This window comes from Meleagris gallopavo, chromosome 1 (genome assembly GCF_905368555.1).
Source record: "Meleagris gallopavo chromosome 1, MGAL_WU_HG_1.1, whole genome shotgun sequence".
Lineage (NCBI taxonomy): Eukaryota > Metazoa > Chordata > Aves > Galliformes > Phasianidae > Meleagris > Meleagris gallopavo.
The window spans coordinates 153,905,350-153,931,118 of NC_139404.1; the positions used below are offsets into that span (position 1 = coordinate 153,905,350).

General features: G+C 42.5%; 1 protein-coding gene across 1 annotated transcript in view; it reads right to left on the reverse strand.

Moving 5' to 3' along the window:
- PIBF1 (progesterone immunomodulatory binding factor 1) overlaps positions 1-25,769 on the reverse strand; it is a 215,130-nt gene that overhangs the window by 138,862 nt on the left and 50,499 nt on the right. Inside the window, exons 3-7 of the mRNA XM_085215745.1 lie at positions 25,407-25,605; positions 19,332-19,451; positions 5,654-5,787; positions 3,589-3,697; positions 2,469-2,650 (exon numbers count right to left, since the gene is read on the reverse strand). Coding sequence (XP_085071871.1) covers positions 2,469-2,650; positions 3,589-3,697; positions 5,654-5,787; positions 19,332-19,451; positions 25,407-25,605 — 744 coding nt within the window. The remainder of the gene's footprint in view (positions 1-2,468; positions 2,651-3,588; positions 3,698-5,653; positions 5,788-19,331; positions 19,452-25,406; positions 25,606-25,769) is intronic.

Genomic DNA, 25,769 nt, shown 5'->3' on the forward strand with positions numbered 1-25,769 from the left:
AAAGGCTGAGGTACTCAACTCTTGTTTTACATCTGCCTTTGACAGTTATCTTCAGGACACTTTACGCCCTGACCTGGAAGTCTGGGATGGTTTGCAGAATATGCCCCTGGCAATTCAGGTGGAGACAGTTAGAAATCTCCTCCTCCATCTGGACTGTCACAAGTCCATGGGACCAGACAGGCTACACCCTCGGGTGCTGAGGGGTGATTGCCAAGCCATTTTCCACCATCTATCAGCACTCCTGGTTGTCTGGAGAGGTTTCAGGATTGGAGGCTTGCTGATGTGAATCCCATCTACAAGAGGGTCATAAGGAGGATCTGGGGAATTACAGGCTTGTCAGCCTGACCTCGGTACCAGGGAAAGTTATGGAGCAAATCACCTTGGGTGAGATCACATGGCACATACGTGGCAGCCATGGGATCAGGCCCAGCCAGCATGGGTTCATGAAAGGCAGGACGTGCTTGACCAACCACATCTCCTTCTATGACCGTGTGACTAGTTTGATAGATGAGGAAAAGGCTGTTGATGTAATCTACCTAAACTTCAACAAAGCCTTTCCCACATGGTCTCCCACAGTATTCTCTTGGGGAAACTGGCTGTCCGTGACATGGATACGTATACCCTTCTTTGGGTAAGGAACTGGCTAGAGGGTAGTAGTTAATGGAGTTAAATCAAGCTGGTGACCTGTCAAGAGTGGTGTTCCCCTGGGGTCAGTACTGGGACCCATCTTGTTTAATATCTTGATTGATGACCTAGATGAGGGGATTGAGTGTACCCTCAGTAAGTCTGCAGATGACACCAAGTTGGCTGGAAGTATCGACCTACCTGGGGGAGTGAGGCCCTACAGAGGGATATGGACAGGCTGGATCGCTGGGCTGAGTTGAATGGGATGAGGTTCAACACGGCCAAGTGCCAGGTCCTGCACTTTGGCCACAACAACCCCAGGCAGCGCTACAGGCTTGTGGCTGAGTGGCTGGATGACTGTGAAGAGGAAAGGGACCTGGGGGTATTGGTTGATGCTCAACTGAACATGAGGCAGCAGTGTGCTCAGGTGGCCAAGAAGGCCAATGCCATCCTGGCTTGCATCAGAAATGGTGTGGCCAGCAGGAGCAGGGAGGTATTCATCCCCCTGTACTCAGCACTGGTGAGGCCGCACCTCGAGTACTGTGTTCAGTTTTGGGCCCCTCACTGCAAGAAAGACATCAAGGCCCTGGAGCATGTTCAGAGAAGGGCTCGTGAGGGGTCTGGAGCACAGGTCTTACTGGGGAGCGGCTGAAGGAGCTGAGATTGTTCAGTCTGGAGAAGAGGAGGCTCTGGAGAGACTTCATTGCACTCTGTAATTGCCTGAAGGGAGGTTGCAATGAGGAGGGATTTGGCCTCTTCTCTCAGGCCAACAAACAGGACCTGAGGAAAAGGCGACAAGTTGTGCCATAGGAGATTTAGATTAGATGTAAGGAAAAACTTTTTCTCTGAAAGTGTGGTCAGGCACTAGAATGGGCTGCCCAGGGAGGTGGTGGAATCACTATCTCTGGCACTATTCAGTGGGCATCTGAATGAAGTGCTACAAGATATGGTTTAGTAGCTTAGTGGGTAGTAATGTTGATAGGAGTACAGTTGGATGAGATGATTTTGTAGGTTCTTTCCAAGCTTGTGATTCTATGATTCTATATTCCATGATATTTTTTGATGTTCTAAGGATATTGCTGACTATTAGCAAAGTACATATAAGCAAATATCTAATATCATTTGGGAGTAAATTTTGAAGTGTTATTTATCATCTGTAGGTAGGGAAATTACATGAATTTAATAACCGTGAATTCTGAGTAAGAAAAAACTTAATATGATTAGAATTTCTGTTGTATAGCGCTATACATGAAGCAAGACATTGCTAAATAATGTAGAATTTTCTACTTGACATTGTATACATAGACCTGCAGCAACTGAAATTACACAAAAACTTGACACTGTTTACCACTGTGGCTAGCACACAATGATCAATTTGTTTCTCAAGTCTACTACTAGAGTATCTGCAGTCAAACTTGAGATATGAATGACAGAGAGATGATGTAACATACGACGTCCAATTTTACTTGTTTGTGAAAATATTTTATTCTCCAAATTAGATTATCTTTCACATACTCTTAGTTTTAGTACGATTCATTTGGGAAAAAAAAAGAGGTGCAACACAGGCACTTACAATCACTTTTCTCTATTTTGCAATTAAGGTTACCTTAGTAAATCTTTATCTACACAGAAGAATACAGATAGTTTCAGTGCTATGGAGTCTCATATCAATTTTTTAAGAAATAAATAGTTGATAAACCAAGAAAAGTTCTTTCCAGTTACACAAATATGGAACCAATACACAACTTCTAGAAGCTGAAAAATTTTATACAGGGTTTGTGCAAGAAACAAGGCAAAACAGTTAAACATATTTGGCTATTGATAGAAATGAACACAGAACTTACCTGGATGCAACATATTTTTCATACATTTCTTCTCTAGCTTTTTTGGCATCCTCCAACTGAATCTGAAGCCTTTCAAGACGATCTTCTTCATGTGCACAGCGAACACTAAGCTCCATGTTCTGGCGATTAAGGTAATCTTTATCTTTTTGCAAGAGGTTGAGGGACTGTTGTATGGTTGCCAGCTATAAATTAAAAATAACACTGTAACATGAGCTTAAAGATAAATATTTAACCAACATACATATGCATACTTTTTCATTTTACTTCTCTTTTGTAAATCCATTGAACTGAAAAAAACTAATAATTACAGTTAATGTAAGTTGAAATCCTATGCTGAAAAAAAGACTTCAATAAAATTGATTTTATGAATTTTCATGACTGATTTCTCGTAGCTGTCCCCTGAAAAGATGTGAATTGTCCTTTAATATTCCTGAGTATCTACTAACATTGAGGTATTAAGCAGTGATAGTACTAAATCAGAAATCACAGATACTGACTTTGAGTTTTGGTGTGAATCCACAGTCATACTGGCTACAACACTCTCAAAATTTCTCTTCCTCTGGAATACCTGCTGTATAAACACAATTGTATACTCTCTTGGTGTTTTCTGGGAAGATTTCTATACATAAACCCAGCTTAAAAACTGGTCTTGTTTTTGCATGGAAGTTGCATTGAGTTGCATTAAACCATCCAAAAATTAGACAACTGTAATAACTTCTTCTTTGAGGTTCATTAAAACTCTCTCACTCCAGAAAAGCTGTTGTAAAGTTACACCTACCTCAGATAAAAATAAAAATTAGTGATGCAGAGAGTTTTGGATGATTCACTCCTAACTAGCTTAAGATGAAAAACTAATCCTGGAAGTTTAGTGAAGAAGTCTTCCCTGAAAACAATTTAGATGCAGAAATAATGATTGGATACTGAGTAATAGAAGCTTGTACTAGAATAAACTATCAAAATCCCATAGATCAAGGTTGCGGATTTGGAAACATTGCAAATGTGTCTTGAGTCCTTTGAATCAGAAGTGCTCAACAGAGAGCCATCACTGAACCACTGTGACTGCTGAATAAATGAGGTGACAAACAAGACAATTACAAAAAATAGGAAGTTTAATGTTTACCTCCTTTGATAAATCATTTCTTTCTTTAGCTTGTGCTTTATGTGACATCTCCAGTATTTCGTATTTTCTTCTGAGTTCTGACAATTCATGTTCAAATACATCTCGTTCACTGTGAAAATAAGGTAAAATGTGTAAGATGTAATGAATAAGAATCTTTTTCATTCTTAATTTCTCTGGCTTCTTTCAGTTCATGACAATGAATTCCACCACTGATGATAATCTTTCTTAGTTACTACTCTTGCAATTGAATCACATAGGAAAGAATTTTCTTACGTATTTAAACAATAATCCTTAATTACAGTACAGTAATTTTGAATTTCTATCCTAAATTATTTCATTCACTTCTGATTTATTTTTTTTTGTGTAACTTTGGGTTATTTAGTTCTCCAATTAGCAATGAGTTTTAAGCACTCTTGCCCAACCTTTTAGTTTTGTCAAGTTTTTAATGCTATTTCCTATGACATTCTCTTGAATCTTTCGTAGACATTGAATTTGCATGAAGACATTTGTCTGATTAGATCCTAGTCTTCATCCTACTCAGACATCTTCCTAATCAGACAGAAAGCTAAGTAGAATTGTTTTCATCTTCTTCTTTCCCTTGTACACAGTCACTTGATGCCAGCGGGAGTTGTACTATTCTTCTCACGTTAAAATTCATATAACACACTTGCAAAGTTTATGCTGTGTCCTCAATAATGGTGATTTCCATATGTACAAAGCAGCAGCTTTATGTCACCACTGTATCTTATCCTGTCAGAACAGTGGAATGAATGAGCCCGCATAAGCCTGCATTTTGAAAAAAAAATCTCACCAGCTTTTTAATACACATATCATAGTTTTAAAACTAAGATAACTTGTAGTACACAAGAACCAGAAGATTTAACAGAGAATTTTTAAAGGCAGAAATGAGTCTGGAAGTGATTAACTCCTGTAATGCTCCCAAATATCCTGATGCAGGCATGCCAGTAACGCTCTACCCCTCCCCTTCGTCTGTGCCTACTCTCTCAAATATAGGTCTGGCACGTTCATTCATGCCTTTTTCAACTCAAGACTTATTTAAAATGTACACTGTTAAACACTAGGTCCTTTCACAAGAAAGTTATTACAATTCACTTAATGAGATACAGTTGTACACAGGAAGCAAACCATAGCATCAATCCATCCTATTTGCAACAAGCTTCTAGATTCCAAGGTTAGTTTAGTATAATGGCTGTGAACAGTTATCCAGAAGACAGACTCTCTTTCAGATGGGTTAGTGGCACAGTCATTTGTTTCAGTAACAGTATTTGACCTTATTCAATATGAACAAGGAACTGACAGAGTATTTTCTATTCACCAATCTCATTTTTGAATCCATTTCCCAACAAATCTACCAAGGGCCAGATTTTTTGTAAGTACACTGAAAAAGCCATTAGGAGCTGGACTGTGAAGTACGTGTCTATGAGAATATTTATAAGAAGTCCATTTTCACTCTTTTGCTTATATTATCAGCATTCAATGCACAGGCAAGAACTCATATTTTTTAAACGAAGAGAGACGCTTGAAAGTTATCCTAAGATTCTCTAGCAAGTAGAATTTTAGAATCTGACCTATAAAAATCCTTTAACATGTTTAACAACCATAAATCTTAATGTTTAAGGTTTCAAACATGAATTTCCAAGGTTCTACTCTCTATTTACTGTGCAATCACACTGCAGTTAAGCACTGGGCCTTCTATTAAATGATAGGTTTTAAACTCTGAAAAAAATATGTTTTAAAATGTTTAATATCAACAGTTCACACATTTTTAGATGCAATGCAACTGGCGAGCTCTTCTGAAAATACAGTAAATTGAAGAATGTAACCTATTTCACTGAAGATGTAAACTTTAATTTGCATCAGATTCTGTAGTGTTTTTCATTTTATTCTACAAGAGACAATTGAGCCATTAGTGGATAGAAGTCAGAAAAATGAGGTGCATATGAGCAAAAAAAAGATCATGAAATGGAACTTCAATCCTGACTGACAAAACTAGAGTTATCTATTAATATTTGTATGTTAGTAGAAAACTTTTAGAGATACCTACCATTTTACTTTATCATAGTTCTCTTGTCTGTAATCACCTTGTTGAATCATCTGCTTGGTATCAGCCAGTTCCAGTGTTAAGCGTTGGCATTTAACCTCAAGTTCTGACCGACTTCGCCTCTCGTTTTCATAGTTCTAGAAGGCAAGACATTTTAAAATTACCACAGCTACATTGATAATTACTTAAAACATTTACGGACTGAAAGTTGAGAAGTCCACTTACAAATATTGAGATGGTACTATTTCCATTTCTCTAAGTATTTGGACATCTAGCAGATAGTTGATTAACATACCTATTTTTTCTTAACAATTCCTAAGGCTTTTGTCCACTAGCCCACCTTTGTAGCCCACTAGTAGCCTTCATACACAGTACAGGTTTGTACACTATGTGCTGTTACGGGACAGAAGTCATACTACTATTGCAACATTTTAAAGCCAGGATGCTTGTGAAGATACTTGCTGGTCTATTTGAAAAAGAAGAAAGACATCTGATGATTCAGAAACTTCCAGAAAAAAAAATAATCAGCCAAATCCCAATTTAATTTGGTAATTGATATTGATTTGTGTGTCAATCATAGATGGAGTGAAAGAAAAAAAAAATGGGGAAAAAAAAAAAAAGAAGGGGAAAAAAAAGTGCTTATTTACAGGTATTTCACTCCCACAGTAATTCACAAAATTGTCCCCTTTTAACTCTATAGATATCTTAAGACACTGTTATGGGAACTAAAATATTGGATCCAGGAAAACACACAAAAAAAACTTTTAAAACGCTGGCTATCCCTTATGGAAATTCCTTAACCATTGTACTTTTAGAATCATAGAATCACAGAATCAGCAAGGTTGGAAAAGACCCACAGGATCACCCAGTCCAACCATCCACTGATCACCAATAGTTCTTACTAAACCATGTTCCTCAACACAACGACCAAACGTTCCTTGAACACCTCAAGGGTCGGTGTCTCCACCACCTCCCTGGACAACCAGTTCCAGTGCCGGACCACTCTTTCAGAAAAGCAGTATTTCCTAACGTGCAGCCTAAATCTCCTGTGGCACAGCTTGAAGCTATTCTGTCTAGTTCCATCACAGTTACACAGGAGAAGAGGCCAACCCCAAGGTCATTACAACCTCCCATCAGGTAGTTATAGAAAGCAATAAGGTCTCCTCTTAGCCTCCTCTTCTCCAGACTGAACAATCTCAGCTCCTTCAGCCGCTCCCCAGTAAGACCTGTGCTCCAGACCCCTCACGAGCCCTTCTCTGAACATGCTCCAGGGCCTTGATGTCTTTCTTGCAGTGAGGGGCCCAAAACTGAACACAGTACTCGAGGTGCGGCCTCACCAGTGCTGAGTACAGGGGGATGAATACCTCCCTGCTCCTGCTGGCCACACCATTTCTGATGCAAGCCAGGATGGCATTGGCCTTCTTGGCCACCTGAGCACACTGCTGCCTCATGTTCAGTTGAGCATCAACCAATACCCCCAGGTCCCTTTCCTCTTCACAGTCATCCAGCCACTCAGCCACAAGCCTGTAGCGCTGCCTGGGGTTGTTGTGGCCAAAGTGCAGGACCTGGCACTTGGCCGTGTTGAACCTCATCCCATTCAACTCAGCCCAGCGATCCAGCCTGTCCATATCCCTCTGTAGGGCCTCACTCCCCCAGGTAGGTCGATACTTCCAGCCAACTTGGTGTCATCTGCAAACTCAGTGAGGGTGCACTCAATGCCCTCATCCAGGCCATCAATCAAGATATTGAAGAGGACAGGCCCCAGCACTGACCCCAGGGGAACACCACTCGTGACCGGTCACCAGCTGCACTTAACTCCATTCACAACCACTCACTGGGCCCAGCTCTCCAGCCAGTTGCTTACACAGCCAAGAAGTACCTGTCCAAGCCACGGGCTGCCAACTTCTGCAGGAGAGTACTGAGGTAGACATTGTGGGAGGCTTTGCTGAAGTTAAGGCAGATCACATCAACAGCCTTTCCCTCACCCTCCAGGTGGGTCATTCCATTATAGAAGGAGATCAGGTTGGTCAAGCAGGCCCTGCCCTTCATAAATCCATGCTGGCTGGGCTTGATCCCCTGGTTGCCTCACACATACTGTGTAATGTCACTCAAGATGATCTGCTCCATAACCATTCCTGGCACCGACGTCACGCTGACAGGCTGTAGGACCCCAGATCTTCCTTACGATCCTTCTTGTAGAACAGTCACATTGGCAAGTATCCTGTCTTCCCCAGCTGACCAGTAATGCTGACAGATGATGGAAAGTGGCTTGGCTATCACCTCCACCAGTTCCCTCAGCACTTTCAGATGGATCTCATCCAGCCCCATGGACTTATGGCAGTCCACATAGAATAGTAGGCCTCTGACTGTTTCCTCCTGAATCATGGGGGATTTATTCCTCTCTCCATCCGAGACTTCCAGGTCAGAGAGTTCTGGGCCCTTTGCCCAGACTCATTTGCACGTAACTTGGCCCAGCCATATGGGCAATGGAATTGATGGATTTAGAACAGCGATTTCAGCAGAAGCCTAAAGAAAATGTGCCAGCTTTGTTATTAAGACTGTGGGATTCTGGGGCAGAAAGCGTTGTAATGAATGGCCTGGAAATATCCAAGTTGGCCACCTTGACTGTCCGTCCTGCCCTCAGGCAGAGGTTGTATGTGGGTATTCAATATCTTAATGAAAACTATTCTATAATAGAATGGTTATTGGCAGCCTGCTGTATGGTATGGCCGAATAAATCCCATATACCTCTTCATACAGGGATGTGGTCCTCCATGGAGGACCTTCAAAATTATATCTGCGAACTAGGCCTAAAGGAAGCAATTTATGAAGTTACATTTGCTGGCCCTGATATGGTCAAATTCTCAAATTTATTGGTCCCAAAAAAATATTCAGAGAGTTATGGCGTTAGTGGACACTGGAACAGAAACATCAATTATCTACGGAGATCCAAGTAAATCTGATGAAGACAGAGTGATGATTGGTGGTTTTGGGGGACAGACTATTCCTGTCACCCAAATATGGTTGAAATTGGGGGTTGGGCGTATCCCACCCTGGGAGTATAAAGTGTCTATTGCCCCAGTCCAGGAATACATCTTGGGCATAGATATTCTATGCGGCCTGGCTCTCCAGACAGCTGTGGGAGAGTTCAGACTTCGACAGAGATGTATTAGTATCCGGGTGGTGCAGGCAATATTAAGAGGCCATGCGAAACATGGGCCTATTTACCTGCCAAAACCATGCCGGATTACTAACTTAAGACATTATAGGCTCCCGAGTGGACAAGATGAAATCAAGAAAGGTGCAGGAATTAGGAAAAGTAGGCATTATAAGACCTGCTCACAGCCCATATAATTCCCCCTATATGGCCAGTGCGGAAGTTGGATGGCATGCAGAGAATGATGGTGGATTACAGAGAATTAAAGTAAGGTCATGCCGCCTATTCATCCAGCTGTACCCAGTATTGCCTCCCTAGTGGACACATTAAGTAGGGAGATAAAGACTTATCATTGTGTCCTAGATTTAGCAAATGCATTCTTCAGTATCCCAATTGCTGAAGAATTGCAAGATCAGTTTGCATTTACGTGGGGAGGCAGGCAGTGGACCTTTCAGGTCCTGCCACAAGGGTATGTGCATTTGCCGACATACTGTCATAATCTAATGGCGCATGACATGGCTAATTGGAAAAAAACTGATGATACTAACTTATATAATTATATTGATGATCTCCTGTTGACATCAGACTCACTGGAGGCGGTAGGACAGGCAGCAGATTCATTAACTGCCTATTTGCAACAGAGAGGATGGGCTGTAAATCCTCAGAAGGTGCAAGGTCCGGGCCGGGACATGCCCCAGTATAAACCGAAGTGTTGACCCAGGATAGAAGTATGGCCTGTATTTGCCCTGGAGAGCAGACCTTCCCCTACTGGTACCTCTGAAACATCTGCATTACTCCCCGTGAGTCTTTGAGCCTTCAGGATCACTGGAAGGAACAAAACACCATCAAAGCGTTCCAGTGTTACTGTCAGATCACATGCAACACCCGGTGATGGTCTACATGGGACTGATGGAGCATAGGATGGACCTGCACCTCATGACCACATGCCTCCACTAACATCATCGAGCACTGGCCATAAAAGAATATTGAATGTTTACCGATTGTCACTCATCTTGAAATGTATCAACATGTGTTGGGATGGAAATTGTATAAGCGCCGTGATGTATCAGATCTCTGTATTAGAGAAAGCTTATCCTTTAGTCAACTCAATCATTGGTTCATGCCGTAAAGGGGTGGAGTGTATGGGAACAGCTGAATCATGGCCCGAATCTCTGATTGATCACCTGAGGCAAGCAATGAGTCAGCCCTGGGAGCACAGGTGAAAACAATTCTCCTGTGCTATTGGAAGGGGTGGAGCCTGGCTCCATCTCTACTAGACTCCATTTAAGAGCTGACTACCAGTGGGGAAGGATCTCTTTTGGAGATTGATCTTCTTGGACTCTTCTCAGTGAGCCCAGGACAAGAGTAAGCTTTCCATCCATTGTTCTTTAGAGTGATAACATGTTTAGCCTAACTTTCATGTATATTTTTTAATTATAACATCCATATATTGATTATACAGGACCCCATCCAATCTGGCCTTGAACACTTCCAGGGATAGGGCATCCACGACCTCTCTGGGCAGCCTGTTCCTCATCACTCTCTTGGTAAAGAACTGCCCCCTGATATCCAACCTAAATCGTCCCTCCTTCAACTTAAAACCCTTTCCCCTTGTCCTGCTATTCTCTATCATTATTAAGAGTTGACTCCCCTCCTGTTTGTAGGCTCCCTTCAGGTACAGGAAGGCTGCAATGAGGTCACCCCGCAGCCTTGTTGTCATGGTTTTATGATTTTTCGTTATTGGTATTCCATATCATAACACGTAGTGCTCTGGGAGTTAAAAGAGTTAATGCTTCAGTTTCAGGCACCTGTCTGGAAAAGAACAACTACATACCCTAGAGAACTTTGTGTTCAGAGAGGGGATAAAAGCTTTCATAGATCACCTGACCTGCCATTTTCAGCTCTTCTCCCTGCTGCTCGTCCTGCACAGGACTGCATGCATAGCCTTGGCATTAGTGTAAGGCCTTAAGCTTTCAGATACTCTCTCATTATATTTGTTTTATTAGCTCCAATTCTAGTTATAATGTGTTACAGTGCGTTATCTTGCGTTCAGATACCTTATTTGGTAAATTAGTTTGTTTCTCCTCAGATCGTCGCTGCTTTTTTTGTTTTGGGGACCATTTCTCTACCTTTTTTCTCTTATCCCTTTTTCTGGAGGCGTGGATCTGCAGATACTTATTTTCTGCTAGTCACAGAACTAGGCCAAACCAGTCTGTAAACCGTTGACACTTCCTCAGCCTGTTTTTGTAGGGGAGGTGCTCCAGCCCTCTGATAATCTTTGTGGTCCTCTTCTGGACCCCTCCCATCAGCTCCACATGTTTCATGTATTGGGCATCTCAGACCTGGATGCAGTACTCCAGATGGGGCCTCACAAGGGGAGAATAGAGAGTGACAGTCATCCTCCTTGACCCTGCTGGCCACCCCTCTTCTGATGGAGCTCAGGATACCATTTGCTTTCTGAGCTACAAGAGCACACTGCTGGCTCATGTTCAGTTTTTCATACACCAGGAACTTTAAGTCTTTCTCTGCAGGGCTACTCAAGGTTTACTCCTTCCAGTCTGTTTAAATGTCTGCGATTCCTCTAGCCCAAGTGCAAAACCTTGCACTTTGCTGCGTTGAACCTCATTAGGTTCATCTGGGCCCATCTTTCAAGCCTATTCAGGTTCCTCTGAATGGCATCCCTTCCTTCCACCATGCCAACCATACCACTCAGCTTGGTGTCCATCAGCAAACTTACTGAGGGTACACTCGATTCCATCATTTTTGTCATTGATAAAGATGTTAAAGAGTAGTAGGCCAAGACAGTCCCCTGGGGAATACACCTGGACACAGAACCATTGATCACCACCCTCTGCCTGCAGCCTTTCAATCAATTTCTTATCCATCAGGTGGTCCACGCATCAAATCCACATCTCTCTAATTTGGATATGAGGATGTGGTGGGGGACCATGTGAAAGGCCTTGTTCAAGTCCAGGTAAATGACATCGATCGCCTTCTCTTTGTCCACCAATGCTATCACTCCATCGTAAAAGGCCACCAGAATGATTAGGTATGACCTTCCCCTGGTGAAGCTGTGCTGGCTGTCTCAGATCACATGCTCATTCCTCATGTTATCAAGCACATCATTCAGGAAGATCTGTTCCACGATCTTCCCAGGCAGAGAGGTGAGGCTCACAGACTTGTAGATCCCCAGGTCCTCCTTACTCCCTTTCTTGTAAATGAGAGTGACATGACCCTTCCTCCAGTCACCCCGGACCTCACCTGACAGCCACGGCTTTTCAAGTATGATGGAGAGCGGCTTGGCAACCACCTCAGCCAGCTACTTCAGTACCCTGGAATGCATGCCATCTGGCCCCATAGATGTGTATGCGTTCAGTCCTGTGAAGCGGTCTTGGACTTGCTCTGCCCTTACAGTGGGGGGTAGGGGGGATTTACTGCCCCTGTCCCCACCTAGAGGTTTAGGGATGCAGGGCGCAGGCATGTGAGAAATATTAGAATCCTGGCTGCCAGTGAAGACCAAGACAAAGAATTCATTCAGTACATCAAGCTGTGAGCTTCTTCACAGCTGTTGAAGCCAGCTCTCCTTTTACATTACCAAAGGAAGTACACTTGCTTTGGCCTGTCTCTTCTGGCCAGTGTACCTGTAGAACATCTTATATTGTTTTTCACATCCTTTGCCTGTGCAGTGCCTTTCCTGATCCCATGTCTGCAAGTCCAGATGGCATCCCTGTATTCTTCCCAGGTGATGTGCCCTTGTTCCCAAAACCTATATGTACCTTTCTTTGCCCTCAGTTTGCCCAGAAGTTCCTTGCTAAGCCATGCTGGTTTCCTGCCTCCTCTGCCCACTTTCATATTCAGAGGGATGGAGAGCTCTTGTGCTCTCTGGAAGGCATTCTTTGAGAACAGCCAGCTTTCCTCACCATCTTTGTCTCTAAACACAGCATCCCAGGGGATTTTGGCCAACAATTCCTTAAACAGCCTGAAGTTCGCTCTTCTGGAATTCAGGGTCCTGACCCCAAGCTTTGCCAGGCCCACATTCCTCAACATCACAAACTCAACCAGGGCATGGTCACTGCAGCCCAGGCTGCCTCCAACCATAAACGCCTTTAATGATCTCTTCCACGTTAGTGAGCAGTAGGTCCAGCAATGCTTTGCCTCTGGTTGGTTTGTCCAATATCTGAACCAGGAAGTTATCATCAATGCATTCCAGGAGTCTCCTGAATCACCAGAACTTGTGGTTTTTACAACAGATATACAGATGGTTGAAGTCCCCCAACAGGAACAGAACCTGTGAGTATGACGCCTCCTGCAGCTGAAGCAAGAAGGCCCTGTCAACAGACTCCCTTTGATCAGGCAGCCTGTAGTATACCCCTATCACCAGCTGGCCTTTATTAGTCCTATCCCTAATTCTAACCCAGAGGCTTTCAGCCTGCTCCTGACTGTTTCTCAGAGGGAGCTCCTCACAGTCTACTCTGTCTTTGACATAGAGGGCAACTCCCCCAGCCCTCCTATCTAGACTATCCCTTCTAAAGAGCCGATACCCCTCAATCATGGTATTCCAGTTATGGGAGTCATTCCACCATGTTTCTGTGACAGCAGCAAGATCACAATTTTCCAAGTGCTTCACAGTTTCAAACTCTTCCTGCTTATTTCCCAGAATGGGTATAAAGGCTTTACAGCTGGGCTTTCTGTCTTACCAGCTTTCTAGAGGATTGAGGATCCCCTAGAACAACTGCTTCCTCCTGCCCTTCTCCATCCCTTTGTACTCCACCCTCTTCACACATCAAGTTTGGTGTGAATCCTTAAACTACCCGTTCAACCCCAGTGGCCCTCATTTTGTTCTCTTCCCCCTTCATACCTAGTTTGAAGACCTTTCAGTGAGTCCCACTGGTTCCTGGGCTATGATCCTTTGACCCCTTGGAAGCAGGTGAGTTTTATCTGTAGCCATCATGCCAAGTGCAGAATAAATTGTCCTATGGTCAAAAAAACCCAAGACTCTTGTGTTTGCACCAACCTCTGATTCCTTTTTCTGAGGTGGGTTTTCCTGATCCTCTCAGTATCCTTCCCCACCACTTGAAGGGATAGAAGAAAACACCTACACTCCCGGCTCCATAAACTACACACCCCATTCCCATGAAATTCTTTTTGATAGTCCTTAGGCTTTTCTCAGCAACTTCGTCACTGCTGGCATGAACTGTAGGTAAAGGATAATAATCAGAGAGTGAATCAGACCAGGAAGTTTCCTAGAGATATCCCTGACCCGTTCCACAGGGGGGCCAGCACACCTCCCCATGGGTAGGGTCAGGCAGACATACAGGGCCCTCGGTTCTTCTCAGCCAGGAGTCGCCTCTGACAACCACCCTTCTCTCTTTCCGTGTGGAGGCAGTCTTGAGATGTGGAGTTGACTGCTTCGAGACAGCCCTGTGGGTGGACCTCCCACCGCAGCCTCACTAACCTTTCCCTCAAGTTCCAGGGCCTCAAACCTGTTTTGCAGAGGCACCTGGGGAAGTGAGGATGGTCAGGACAGGGTTTGTTTACATTGCTGAGTCATGACCCATTTCCACTCCTCCTCTTCTCTCAAATTGCCTCTCTCTTCTCGGCATTGGCAGGACAGGGGGTCCACCACTGTCTAGTGAATATCGCCAGTGTCTGTCTCGCAGAGAGTTTCAAGACTGTCACCTGCTCACACTCTCTGGTACTCCTTAACCTCTCAACCTCCTCCTTGAGTGCAGCCACTATACTGAGCAGGTCATCCACCTGCTCACACCTCATACAGGTGGAGTCCCTGCCTCCGTTCTCTGGTAGTAACTTACTCGCTGGAGCCAGAGACTTGAACTGCCACTTCTTTGGGCAGGGACTTTCTGAATCGCCACCTTCTTTCTCACCAGACCTTTCGGCCTGGTGGATACCATTGCGAGATATAAAATCACAGAATTGCTCAGGTTGCAAAAGACCAACCATATACTGTCGGGGAAGCACCCAATAGGTGGCCAGTCTACTAGTGGACAGAGATACTACACCCTGCTCTCCCGCCCCACACAAACTGCCATGCCTTGCCCTGTTTGCTCATCCTGTTCACAGTGCTCCCTAGAGGCAGATTTTAAACATGCATGGGGTTGGTTCACCGCTGCGCCTGGCTCCACCCCCTTAGCATCAGATTACAGCAGAGAACAATGTCAGCTGATCCCTGACAGGTCTGCCCCTCAAGCAGCCAAGGCAATTCCCTGCTGCCATCCAGAATGCATCTGCTCCTTGTGGAGTACCTTGTCAAAAAGCCCTCTCTTCTCCAGGCTGAACAAGCCCAGCTCCCTCAGCCCGTCTTCGTGGGGGAGGTGCTCCAGCTCTCTGACTATCTTTGTGGCCCAGCTCTGGATATTCTCCAGCTTCCTGTCTTTCTTGTACTGGGGGACCCAGACCTGGATGCAGTACTCCAGATGGCGCTCCATGAAGGTGGTGTAGAGAGGGACAATCACCCTCCTTGTCCCTGCTGGCCACCCCTCTTCTGATGGAGCTCAGGATACCATTTTCTGAGCTGCTAGAGCACACTGCTGGCTCATGTTCAGTTTTTCAAATACCAGGACCCCAAGGTCCTTCTCTGCAGGGCTACTCTCAAGGAGTGCTCCTTCCAGTCTATATACATACCTGGGGTTACTCTGACCCAAGTGCAAAACCTTGCCCTTTGCTGTGCCAAACCTCACAAGGTTCACGTGCGCCCACATTTTGATTTTGTTGAGGTCCCTCTGGATGTCTTCACTTCCTTCTAATGTGTCTACTGCATCACTCAGCTTGGTGTCAATCAGCAAACTTGCTGAGGGTGCACAGGAGCCCATCATCGATGTCATTGATGGAGATGTTGAAGAGCACAACAGCACTTTTTCTCTGGATCTGAGCTGATGATTATCTGCTCTTCATTGAAGTGCTCTTAGGTGAAAAGGTTCATTGGGATCACCGCATTAGAGACTGAAAAAAAACCCTTTAGTCCTCAAGAGCAATGCTTAGCAGTCTATAATAGCCACAGCTGTATAGCCATAGCAAAGAAGCAGAAAAACACTGGACTGAAAAGACAGTTTTCATAAATCCATATGCTTTCTGGAGACTTCACAATGTTAACCTACCACCCTAAACTAATAGTTTTTGGTAGAATATTTTTCTTGGCAGTTTTTTACTGTACAACCTAAGTATAAATAATAATTAAGAGAAGGAGACATACATGTGACCTAGAACTGAAGCCTTATCTGCCTTTTCCAGAGAACAACGTAGAGGCCAGGTAATTAAAGCACTGCATGAAAGAATGGGAAAGGCTTAGGGGAAGGGAAATTAATTGGAGAAGGCTTCCAGTGCTGCCTTTAATTACAGATGTGAAACTTCAAAAGAAATCTTAGGAAACAATCTTTCTGGGGTAGGAATAGGCGCCTCAATTTTACAACATAGATACATCTAATGCCAACTGACCCTTTGAATGCAATAGGGTAGTACATTCTTTGAAGGCTATAGAAACATTCTTCCTTCAGATAGGAAACATTATCACCATAGAATTATTAGATTTGTCTAGTAAAACCTGACAGCTAGTAACCCTGATTCAGAGACAAGGTCTTAGAAGAGATCCTTGTCCTACATGCATCCAGCTTTGTCTTTCAGCTAATCAAAGCTTTTAGATAACAGTCAAACTATAAATTTGATTCCAAGTCCTGAAGGCAACACTACAGAAAAAAATACATATATATATAGCTACAAAAGAAAGCCCTGATAAAACTATATGAAGACAGAATTCCAGGAAAACATTGTCAAGATACATAGCCAAAATGAAGAAAGCAATACTTAACCTCATAGAGCTAAAAAAGAAAAGCACCATTTCCTTTTCAGACTCTCTGAGCCTTGAGAGACAGAGCCAGTAGCAAATTACATCTGTTTGAGTGAAAGTTCTAAGCACTCTGGAAACACAAGACTGAAAACGGTACACATGGCAATATCCACACCAGAAGCCAGTTCCGTTTTTGGGAAGCTCCTGGCAATACAGCTCTACACATGGACTTTCTTTTTTAATCCTCCAAAGGTGGTAGTGACGCTGTAAGTACCGAGCACCAGGAAAGGAGGACTGAAAAAGCATGTACCATACAAATCTGGTAACAGATCCATCAGCACTGAAATACAAGAACATCACTTCTGCAAGTTCCACTGCCTCCCTCCTAGGAGTGCTGATGATGATCCTGGAATCAGAGGAACTGCATAACCAACAGCCATGAACAGTGGCAGTGCTGCTGAATTACTTCTATTGCTCACTTTAAAAACAAAAAGAAGCAAAGATCTTTTGACACTAGCTGTGTCAAAAGCTATTGGGTGTGTTCTAGTGTTCAAGAGCTCTTTTCGCACACTTTTCTTTGATACCAGTTGTCACAAGCAGCTTCCCACCCTACTGGGCCTGCCCTACAGATTCAGCAGGCTTTGATTAAGTGCTAACTCAGAGCAGCAACAGGCAATCAACAAGAGAAATTTCTAACAAAGCTGTGGAGTTTTAGTGCTCTCACTGCTCCGCATACCAAGAATTAAATTACTGCTAACAGAGGCTGAACACACTTAAAACCTTCTGCTCCTCCTGAACAAAGTAGGTTTTCCTATACCTAAGAGATACAGGTGCAGGTGAAAAGTATCTGAAAGGTGACTTTTATATACTGAAGTCAGAAATAAAAGTTGTTCTATTACAAATGACTTGATGAATTCCCTAGAGAGAAAGAACATACGGATTTAACAAGTCTTAGAAAATTAGTTCTTTTATGAGGCTACAATGACAATTCCATGTTTACAGAAGCAAACAATAGCTGGTGCAGCTGGATTTTTGCACACTGTTGACTGAGAAGTTACAACACCAGGCAACTGTACTGACTTTCCCAGTACTCACTTCTGTGTAAGGCTAGATCTGTTCTGCCAACTAAGCTCGTTTTCTAAGAACAACAGCAACCCCCAAAAACATGGCAGCAAGCACAGAAAAGATTTAGTGGATCTGAAGACCTGACTTCGTGAAAAAAATATTCAGCCACAGCAGGTCTGCAAGTACTTTTCAGAGAGAAGAACAACCTTGCTTTGCTTTCCAACTAAGAAGTAATATGAGGGATCATGGGAAGAGGAAAAAAAAAAACATTCTACTTGTCTTTCATGTCTCACACTGCAGTACCATAGACTTAAACTACAGCTCACATCCTCGATGAAATTAAAGCACTACAGCCTTTCTGTCGCAACACAACATAGCTAATGTGAGGCAATAGTTGTCTCATCTGATGAATTTGTTTCATATTTTTATAGAGTTGGCACAACAGATTGGAGAACTTTGGATTTTGCTTTAGACTTCCTGAATTCTTTTCTGGTTAGATAGACTAGAATTCTTTACTACATAAAAGTAGAAAAAGAAGGGTGGAAAGCTGAAGTAGCACTTGGAATCAAACAGTGTTTTATTTCTGGTTGACAAGTTTCCTTGTATTAACACCTGATCTTACCAAAGGAGCTCAAATGACAAGGCTACCCAAACAGTACATTCATTTGTATCCTGCAAGAGATGTCTATGTAAATTAGGTTTAGTTCACTAACAATGACATTCTGAAGCAGTCTCACATTTTGATGTTCCTCTAACCTTATGATCTGAAACAACCTGAGATACCTTCTTACAGCAATATTCATCATCAGGTTGAAACTGAACTTGCTAGAAGCAAAATACTCCTATGTCCCCAGATACGCTGCATGAGGCCACATTTCATTAAATATCTAAAACACGTCATCTCTGTGCAAAAGGGACAGACAGGAGACTTGCAAACAATAACAAAGCCTAACTCTACAAATTCTTCCAAATGTATCAAGCTATCTTATCTGAAACCTTGGAAATGAGGTTTCAGAGAAATGGAAATGAGTCCTAAAGACTCGTTTTTATTCACAACTGTACGCTTTTTCCCTGGTGACGCTTTAACATCCTGATCTCTTTCCTTACCTTTTCTTCTTTAAAGACATTATTCAGTCTCACTAATTATTTTCCAATTTAAGCATGATTAAGCAAACAGCATGCAAGCATTTGAATAAAACCACTTCAACTTAACACAGGTAACATTCTAGTGCCTTCTCAAAAGCGTCGGAAGAAAATTGCAAAAAGCTTTAACATTGAAAGATAAAGCTGTGGGAAAGGTGGATAGCTCCATCACGTGGATGATAACAATAGAGAAATGTCTGTATTAAAGGAAGGTCAAAGAACCGAGAAATGTATCAACTGCTCCGTTGTTAAATCCCTGCAACAAAAGCTTACACGAATGCCAGTTAAATATCGGAAGCCTGAAATTTTCCTATAGAATTTAGCAATTCAGAGCACATTAAAGGCACACTGAAGGAAAATGCCTGAGCAAATCCCAGGAAACATCATTAATCCAATCTCAGACATGATCAGAGGTGAATAAGAACAAAATAACGCTGAAGCATATAAATGCAACAATTTTGGCATATAATTTATGTTTAACAGTTTCTTAATTGAGACAATTAGAGTGCACAGACCTCTGTTAGAGCCTTCAGCTGGGATTTGTATTCGCTTACTTCTTCTGTTAACGTCTCCTTTTTCATCTGTAGATCACCCAGCTCTTTTCTTAAGGAATGGACCACTTCATAGAATCGAATCTAAAAGAAAAAGATACATATTCAAAACAAAGACTGGCAAAAATACACACTGCAACTAAGGCAGCTCTCAGTAAGGCTGCTTACTAAAAACTACAGGTCATAGGTGACCACGAGGTCCCACACCCCACTTGCAGCAACTCTAGAGCCTCTTTGACTAGCAATATACCAACTTAACTTCTAACCTCCCTGAACCAAGCTACGTTTCTGTGGGGTGTGAAGCAAAGAAGAGAGATTAGTTTTGCTTTCTGACAGCTCAGTGTGCTAAGTCTGCTCCCTCTTCACCAAAGGAAAAGAAAGAGCAAGTGTAGAAGTGGGCAGGGCAAACATCCAGGGAAAAAAAAAAAGAGCACCCCACACAATTTCAATATAACATGTTGCTCTATGGGTTCAGCTGCATTACAGAACTATGCTGCTAGTATGTTTGGGTTTTGTGACATGCATTCTAACTGAATCAACTGGAAAGCTTTGGTTTCAGCTCCTGTAGAACTACATGTTATCTGAACGAAAGTCTTTTGAAAGGATTTTCTAAAAACCTGTCCCACATATTCCTTCCTTCACCCACCCCACTCCTGTCATAGGCACAGTCTCACATAAAAAAGAAAATCTCACAGCTATAAAACTTTCCCCAAATGCTCTGACTGAACAAGAACAAACACTAGAAAACAGAGTAACAAAAACACAGTAGTGGAAAGCAAAGGATAAAACAATGAAGAGAGAGCTTTTATAACATTATCCTTCACTCCCCGTGTAACCTCCACCTTAACTCAATACTTAAAATTATTTCTTCTAGGGGGTGAATAGAACATAAAACATTACTTTCATGCAAAATCACTGCATTGCTCCTTCCCTCCCATCCCTTGACATCTTGTCTTACATGCAATTAAAGAAGAGAAACAAGTGAAAAGACATAGATAAAAGTGTTTCAGAGGAAACAAACGCTTCCCTGCAGGAAGGCAGGTCTCTGTTCTGCTGCAAATAGGAGACGATGAGAAGCATCAAAGGCATTCTTAATTTGATACGCCTAAGTTTACTTACAGCTTTAATTTTGCTCATACTATAAGTAATAGGTTTTTAAAATTACAGTCTAATTTGACTCAGAAAATGGATTGTAACTTTTTCTTCACATTCTGTAAATTCCAAATGGCAACTACAAATTTTACTTTCATTTACAAGTGAACTAGCTGAGGTTATTTTACCGCTATACTATTATCTTATTTTCCAGTTTCGTTATTGTTTCATTTTTGGAGTAATCTAGCCCTATAATGTTTAAAGAGCTTTTCTCATGTAAAAGTGAAATCACATTGTGTTGACACGAAACTGAACAGCGGAATTAGTTTTGTGTGCTCTTTCTAACTTCTGACCTACGACAGGCTTCAACTATTTCCTTACAGAAAATGCTTCAGAAATCCGCATGCAATGCTGCCCTTTAAGTCTTAACTACAGCTTCCACTGACTACAGCTTTCACCTGTCTGGATTGTTTTGAAATTAGCCTGATGACAACTGAAGCTGAGAACTGAATTTCAATCAAATCCTTTCCCCTCCAAAATTATTCTCTTGAAAAGCAAGCTTTGTTGTCACCAACTGGTAACCATTCGAAATAGAGTCACAGAATCATAGAATTGCTCAGGTTGGAAAAGACCTTAAAGATCATTGAGTCCAACCACAACCTAACCATACTACCCTAACTCTAACAACCCTCCACTAAATCATGTCCCTGAGCACCACATCCAAACCGTTTTTAAACACATCCAGAGATGGTGACTCAACCACCTCCCTGGAATAGGGGAGCCTATTCCAGTGCTTCACAACCCTTTCCATAAAGAAGTGTTTCCTGATATTCAGCTTAAACTTACCCTGGCACAACATCAAGCCATTTCCCCTCGTCCTGTCACCAGTGAGAAGAGACCACCCCGCTCTCACTGTAAGCACCTTTCAGATATAAGAAGAGAGCAATAAGGTCTCCCCTCAGCCTCCTCTTCCCCAGACTAAACAGACCCGGTTTCTTCAGTCGCTCCTCATGGGGCATATTCTCCAAGCCCTTCACTAGCCTTGTTGTCCCTCTTTGGATCTGCTCCAGCACCTTAGTGTCTAGTTGGTCTAGAAACAGCAGGGTGCAAAAGAAGGGAAAATTAGCTTCTATTAAATGAAGTTATCTGAAAACAGCTGCTTCACTTAAGAGCATTCTTAAAGAAGCGAGCATGTGAACTGCAGAGGCAATAAGTAAGCAAATGAAAGACACTGGGGAAAAAAATATATATATATCATTTTTAACAACTGTTTTCCCTTCAGGATTCAGAAGAAAAAAAAAAGCATTTCCCTATCTTTCTAGCTCATTCTGAACAACTTATTAAACTGAAGAACTGAGACATACCCACAGACTTATTTAAACAAACAAAAAGGCAGCTGAATTTATTTCTACAGGCGTGTGCATAAGATGCTCGCAATTTTACACACCATGTTTTATGGCTCAACTGCCAAACAAAGCACCACTTCAGTGGCCTGAAGTACTTCCCATATTTTTCATAAACTGTTTCTTAAAAATCACTCTTGTAAGTGATAAAAAACCCTAACTTTTTACATACAATCTCACTTTTCACGCCCACATAAATCAAAGTTTGTACAAGTTCTTAACAAAGAAGCAACGCTTTTTACAAGAAAGATGCTTAAATCAACATTTCCACTTTGTCATCATCACTCAGGAGAAACATTGCTCAGTCTTTCCTTTAACATGTCACTATTGCACCCCTTTGTGGAAGAAAAGAGAAATACACATCACATTCGTTTCAATTCTAGTCAAAAATTCAAAAGACAATCTGTACATTAAAACCTGTACTCCTGCAGTTTGGCCAGTGTACTTGATTTCATGTGAATACAGATACTATATATAAATTTGTTTGCATGCTGATGAATTATATGGCAGTATTTTAATGCTGATAAATAAAGAAGAAAAAAAAAAAAAAGATTTTCAAGCCTGGAACTTCCTTGCTCAAATTTTCTGTAAGCAGAACTTTTTCTCACCAAGAGAAGTTTACCTTAACATAAACAGACTGCTATCTGTCTACGCATAGATCTGCAACCTGAAATTGTATCTGTCTGGTGGTAGGTAGGCGATCTCATAGGTCTTTTCCAAACTTGGCAATTCCACGATTTTATAAGCACATCCTTCCTCCTCAGGTAAGCAAAGATGAAAACATCTGAAAAACTACACCTTCCCCTCAGCATCCTTTCCTAAACTTTAGAAGTCAATTAGATGCATAGACAGGACATGTAAAACAGCTTTGTAGCCTCCCAGTCTCTGGATCTGCTAACTAACTCCAAGAAAGCTCAGTGATCGCTTACTCTTAAGTGGCATAGCCAAGTTCACACTTGATTCCGTTAAGAAAAGTTGGGAGAAGAAGCAGAAAGCAGCGTCTTACCACAGTGTATCTTTAGAATGTTTTCTTCTGGAGAGGGGAGCAGAGCAGCATTGGGAGGGGATATAAACCAGGAGTTCTTCCAAAGAGCAAACTGACACGCGTATTAGGAGGAAACAGGCTTCAGCAGAACTGCATTTGGTCACAAAGTAGCTGGGTGAATATCCCAGACAAAGGTAGATTGGGATAGAAGGGTGTTACTGACCACTGCCATTTCATGTATTTGAGAACCCTTTCCTACTCACTAATACAATCTAAGCACATTGATTGTACTGTGACAGCTTCGCTTACAGCAGCTGGCAAGTTATCAGCTCCTGGAGTCCGTCCTACCCAGCTGCACAGGCTTTCAAACTGCCTGTCAGTCAACTCCTGAAGTACTGGACCTCTGTGCACACTGACTTCAAGCAAGCTGAAAAGGAACTGAGTTTGTGTTTAAAACCTCCTCTGTTGACCGTGGCAACACAGAACTCAACAACAACAAACTACTTCCAGATAGTTATATTGAAGGCTAAAGGGGAAATAGACTAGGTGGTAACCTAGTAGGCCTCAACCTCATCATTTTTGCTTCATCACTTGGAGCCTTGGAGTATTCCTAGCACTTTCAAAAGTATAAATTTTGGAACTTCTGAAAAGGATGCTCCCAAGAATGTCTCCCTTCTGCTACCAGGGATAGCTTTTACTTCACTGTACATACCTATTACTACGGCTTCCATCTAGCAACAGGGTCACTCACACAATATTTATACATCAACTAATGCACTAAGCTTCTTAGAATTATCATCATTACAGCTTCCTTAATAACCACCTCTATAGACAAATACAATGCTAACACTTTGGTGAATCAAGGTTTACATGCCTAAACCCTTTGCATTCTCAGAAGCAAGCCAGGATGCTCTGGACGTGCCAAAAATCTACGAAAGCATTGTACTTCCATTGCAAGCTGAGTTCCACCACTGACTCTGTATCAACTCATGAACCCAAATTAACAAACTTTTGAAAATAATGCAATAATCAAAGTATAATTTAAGCTACAGTCTGGCTTCTGGAAAGAGCCAGTAGGAAAGCATAACAAAAAAACAAGATATGTTTTAAGAGCTTGTTCTGGCAAGCTGAGTTCCAAATTCCAGCCTTCAGCCTGTTGTATTCCAGATCAACAGTGTGTCATTTCCCACCATTTAACTGAACCACCTTATTTGTTTCACCTCTATAAAATGAATCAGCATTTCTATTTAAGATGTCATTAAAAGGTTCTCTTTCTTACTCAAATCCAATTAGAATGGATGTATCCAGAAGCATGTCATAGAATCCTAGAGTTGCTCAGGTTGGAAAAGACCTTAAAGATCACCAAGTCCAACTACAACCTAACCATACTACCCTAACTCTAACAACCCTCCGCTAAGTCGTGTCCCTGAGCACATCCTAACCGTTTTTAAACATACCCGGGGATGGTGACTCAACCACCTCCCTGGGGAGCCTATTCCAGTGCTTAACAACCCTTTCTATAAAGAAGCGTTTCCTGATATCCACCCTAAACTTACCCTGGCACAACATCAAGCCATTTCCCCTCGTCCTGTCACCTGTCACCAGTGAGAAGAGACCAACCCCGCTCTCGTTGTAAGCACCTTTCAGATATTGGAAGAGAGCAATAAGGTCTCCCCTCAGCCTCCTTTTCCCCAGATTGAACAGCCCCAGTTCCTTCAGTCACTCCTCGTAGGGCCCTTTACCAAGCCCTTCACCAGCCTTGTTGCCCTTCTTTGGATCTGCTCCAGCACCTTAGTGTCCTTTCTGTACTGACTTCCCTAGTCCTGCTCACCCCACCATTCCTGATACAAGCCAGGATGCCACGTCTGCACAGAAGTCTCTCCTTTCTAGTTGGGAAAAATAAGAACAGACAAGTATTCTGGCTCCTGCTATATGTAGGTATCCTAGATTTTAAATAGAAGAAATGTATAGCTTGGACTGGGTTCAACCTAGCCTACAGTCCTATTTCCATTTAAACTGCTCACTGCTCCCAGTTGAAGCAGGACAGAGGGAGAACAGGAAGACCAAAAGCAAGTGAACTCAGGGGTCAAGTTTTCTCAACTGTTTAATAAAAGATGGAGGGAGGGGAATTTAAAAGGAAAAAAAAGCAATGCTGAGACAGTCACTCATCACCTCCCACAAGCAGATGCATAACCAGCCAGTCTGAGTGATAGACAGCTTGGAAGCTACCATCCCCCACCTTCCTCCTCTGCCTCCAGTTCCTCCAGTTTGTATTGCTGAGCATGACACTGTGTATATCCCCTTAACCAGCTCTCCCAGCTGTGTCCTCTTTCAACCTCATGCCAACCCCCAGCCTTTTTAGAGCCAAGGTAGCGGAAAGACAAAGCCTCAACAACATGCAATTTCCAGCAACAGCCAAAGCCCTGGTGTGTTTCATCACTGTTTAGCCACAAAACCAAAACACAGGAAGAATAAAGTTGTCATGAAGAAAGTGAATTCCAACCCAATCTGACCCTCCACAGGGCTGTATTTTAAGCCAATGCAGGACACAATACTCACAGAAACATATTCTGGGATGGAAAGCTGATCTTCAGGCAGAGACTTCAGCTTCTCGTAGCCATCCTCTGTTAATTCCAAGTCACGCAAACTACGACGGATATCTCCAGCCCTCTCCCTTAACTGATGATTTGTTTCTTCCAGTTGCTTTTGTCTCAATAAAATAGTTTCCATTTCTTGTTTCATTAGCGTCTGATGTTTTCTTTACGATTGATTTGAAAACAGAAGACGAAGTAGTGAGTAACACGAGTGACAAACGCTTACAATACCCTCACATTAGCACTTTTTTACTGAGCACTCCTCCAACAATTAACATATGGGCAAACAAAGATATTCCAACCTTGTCCAAGCAGGTGCACAGAGACA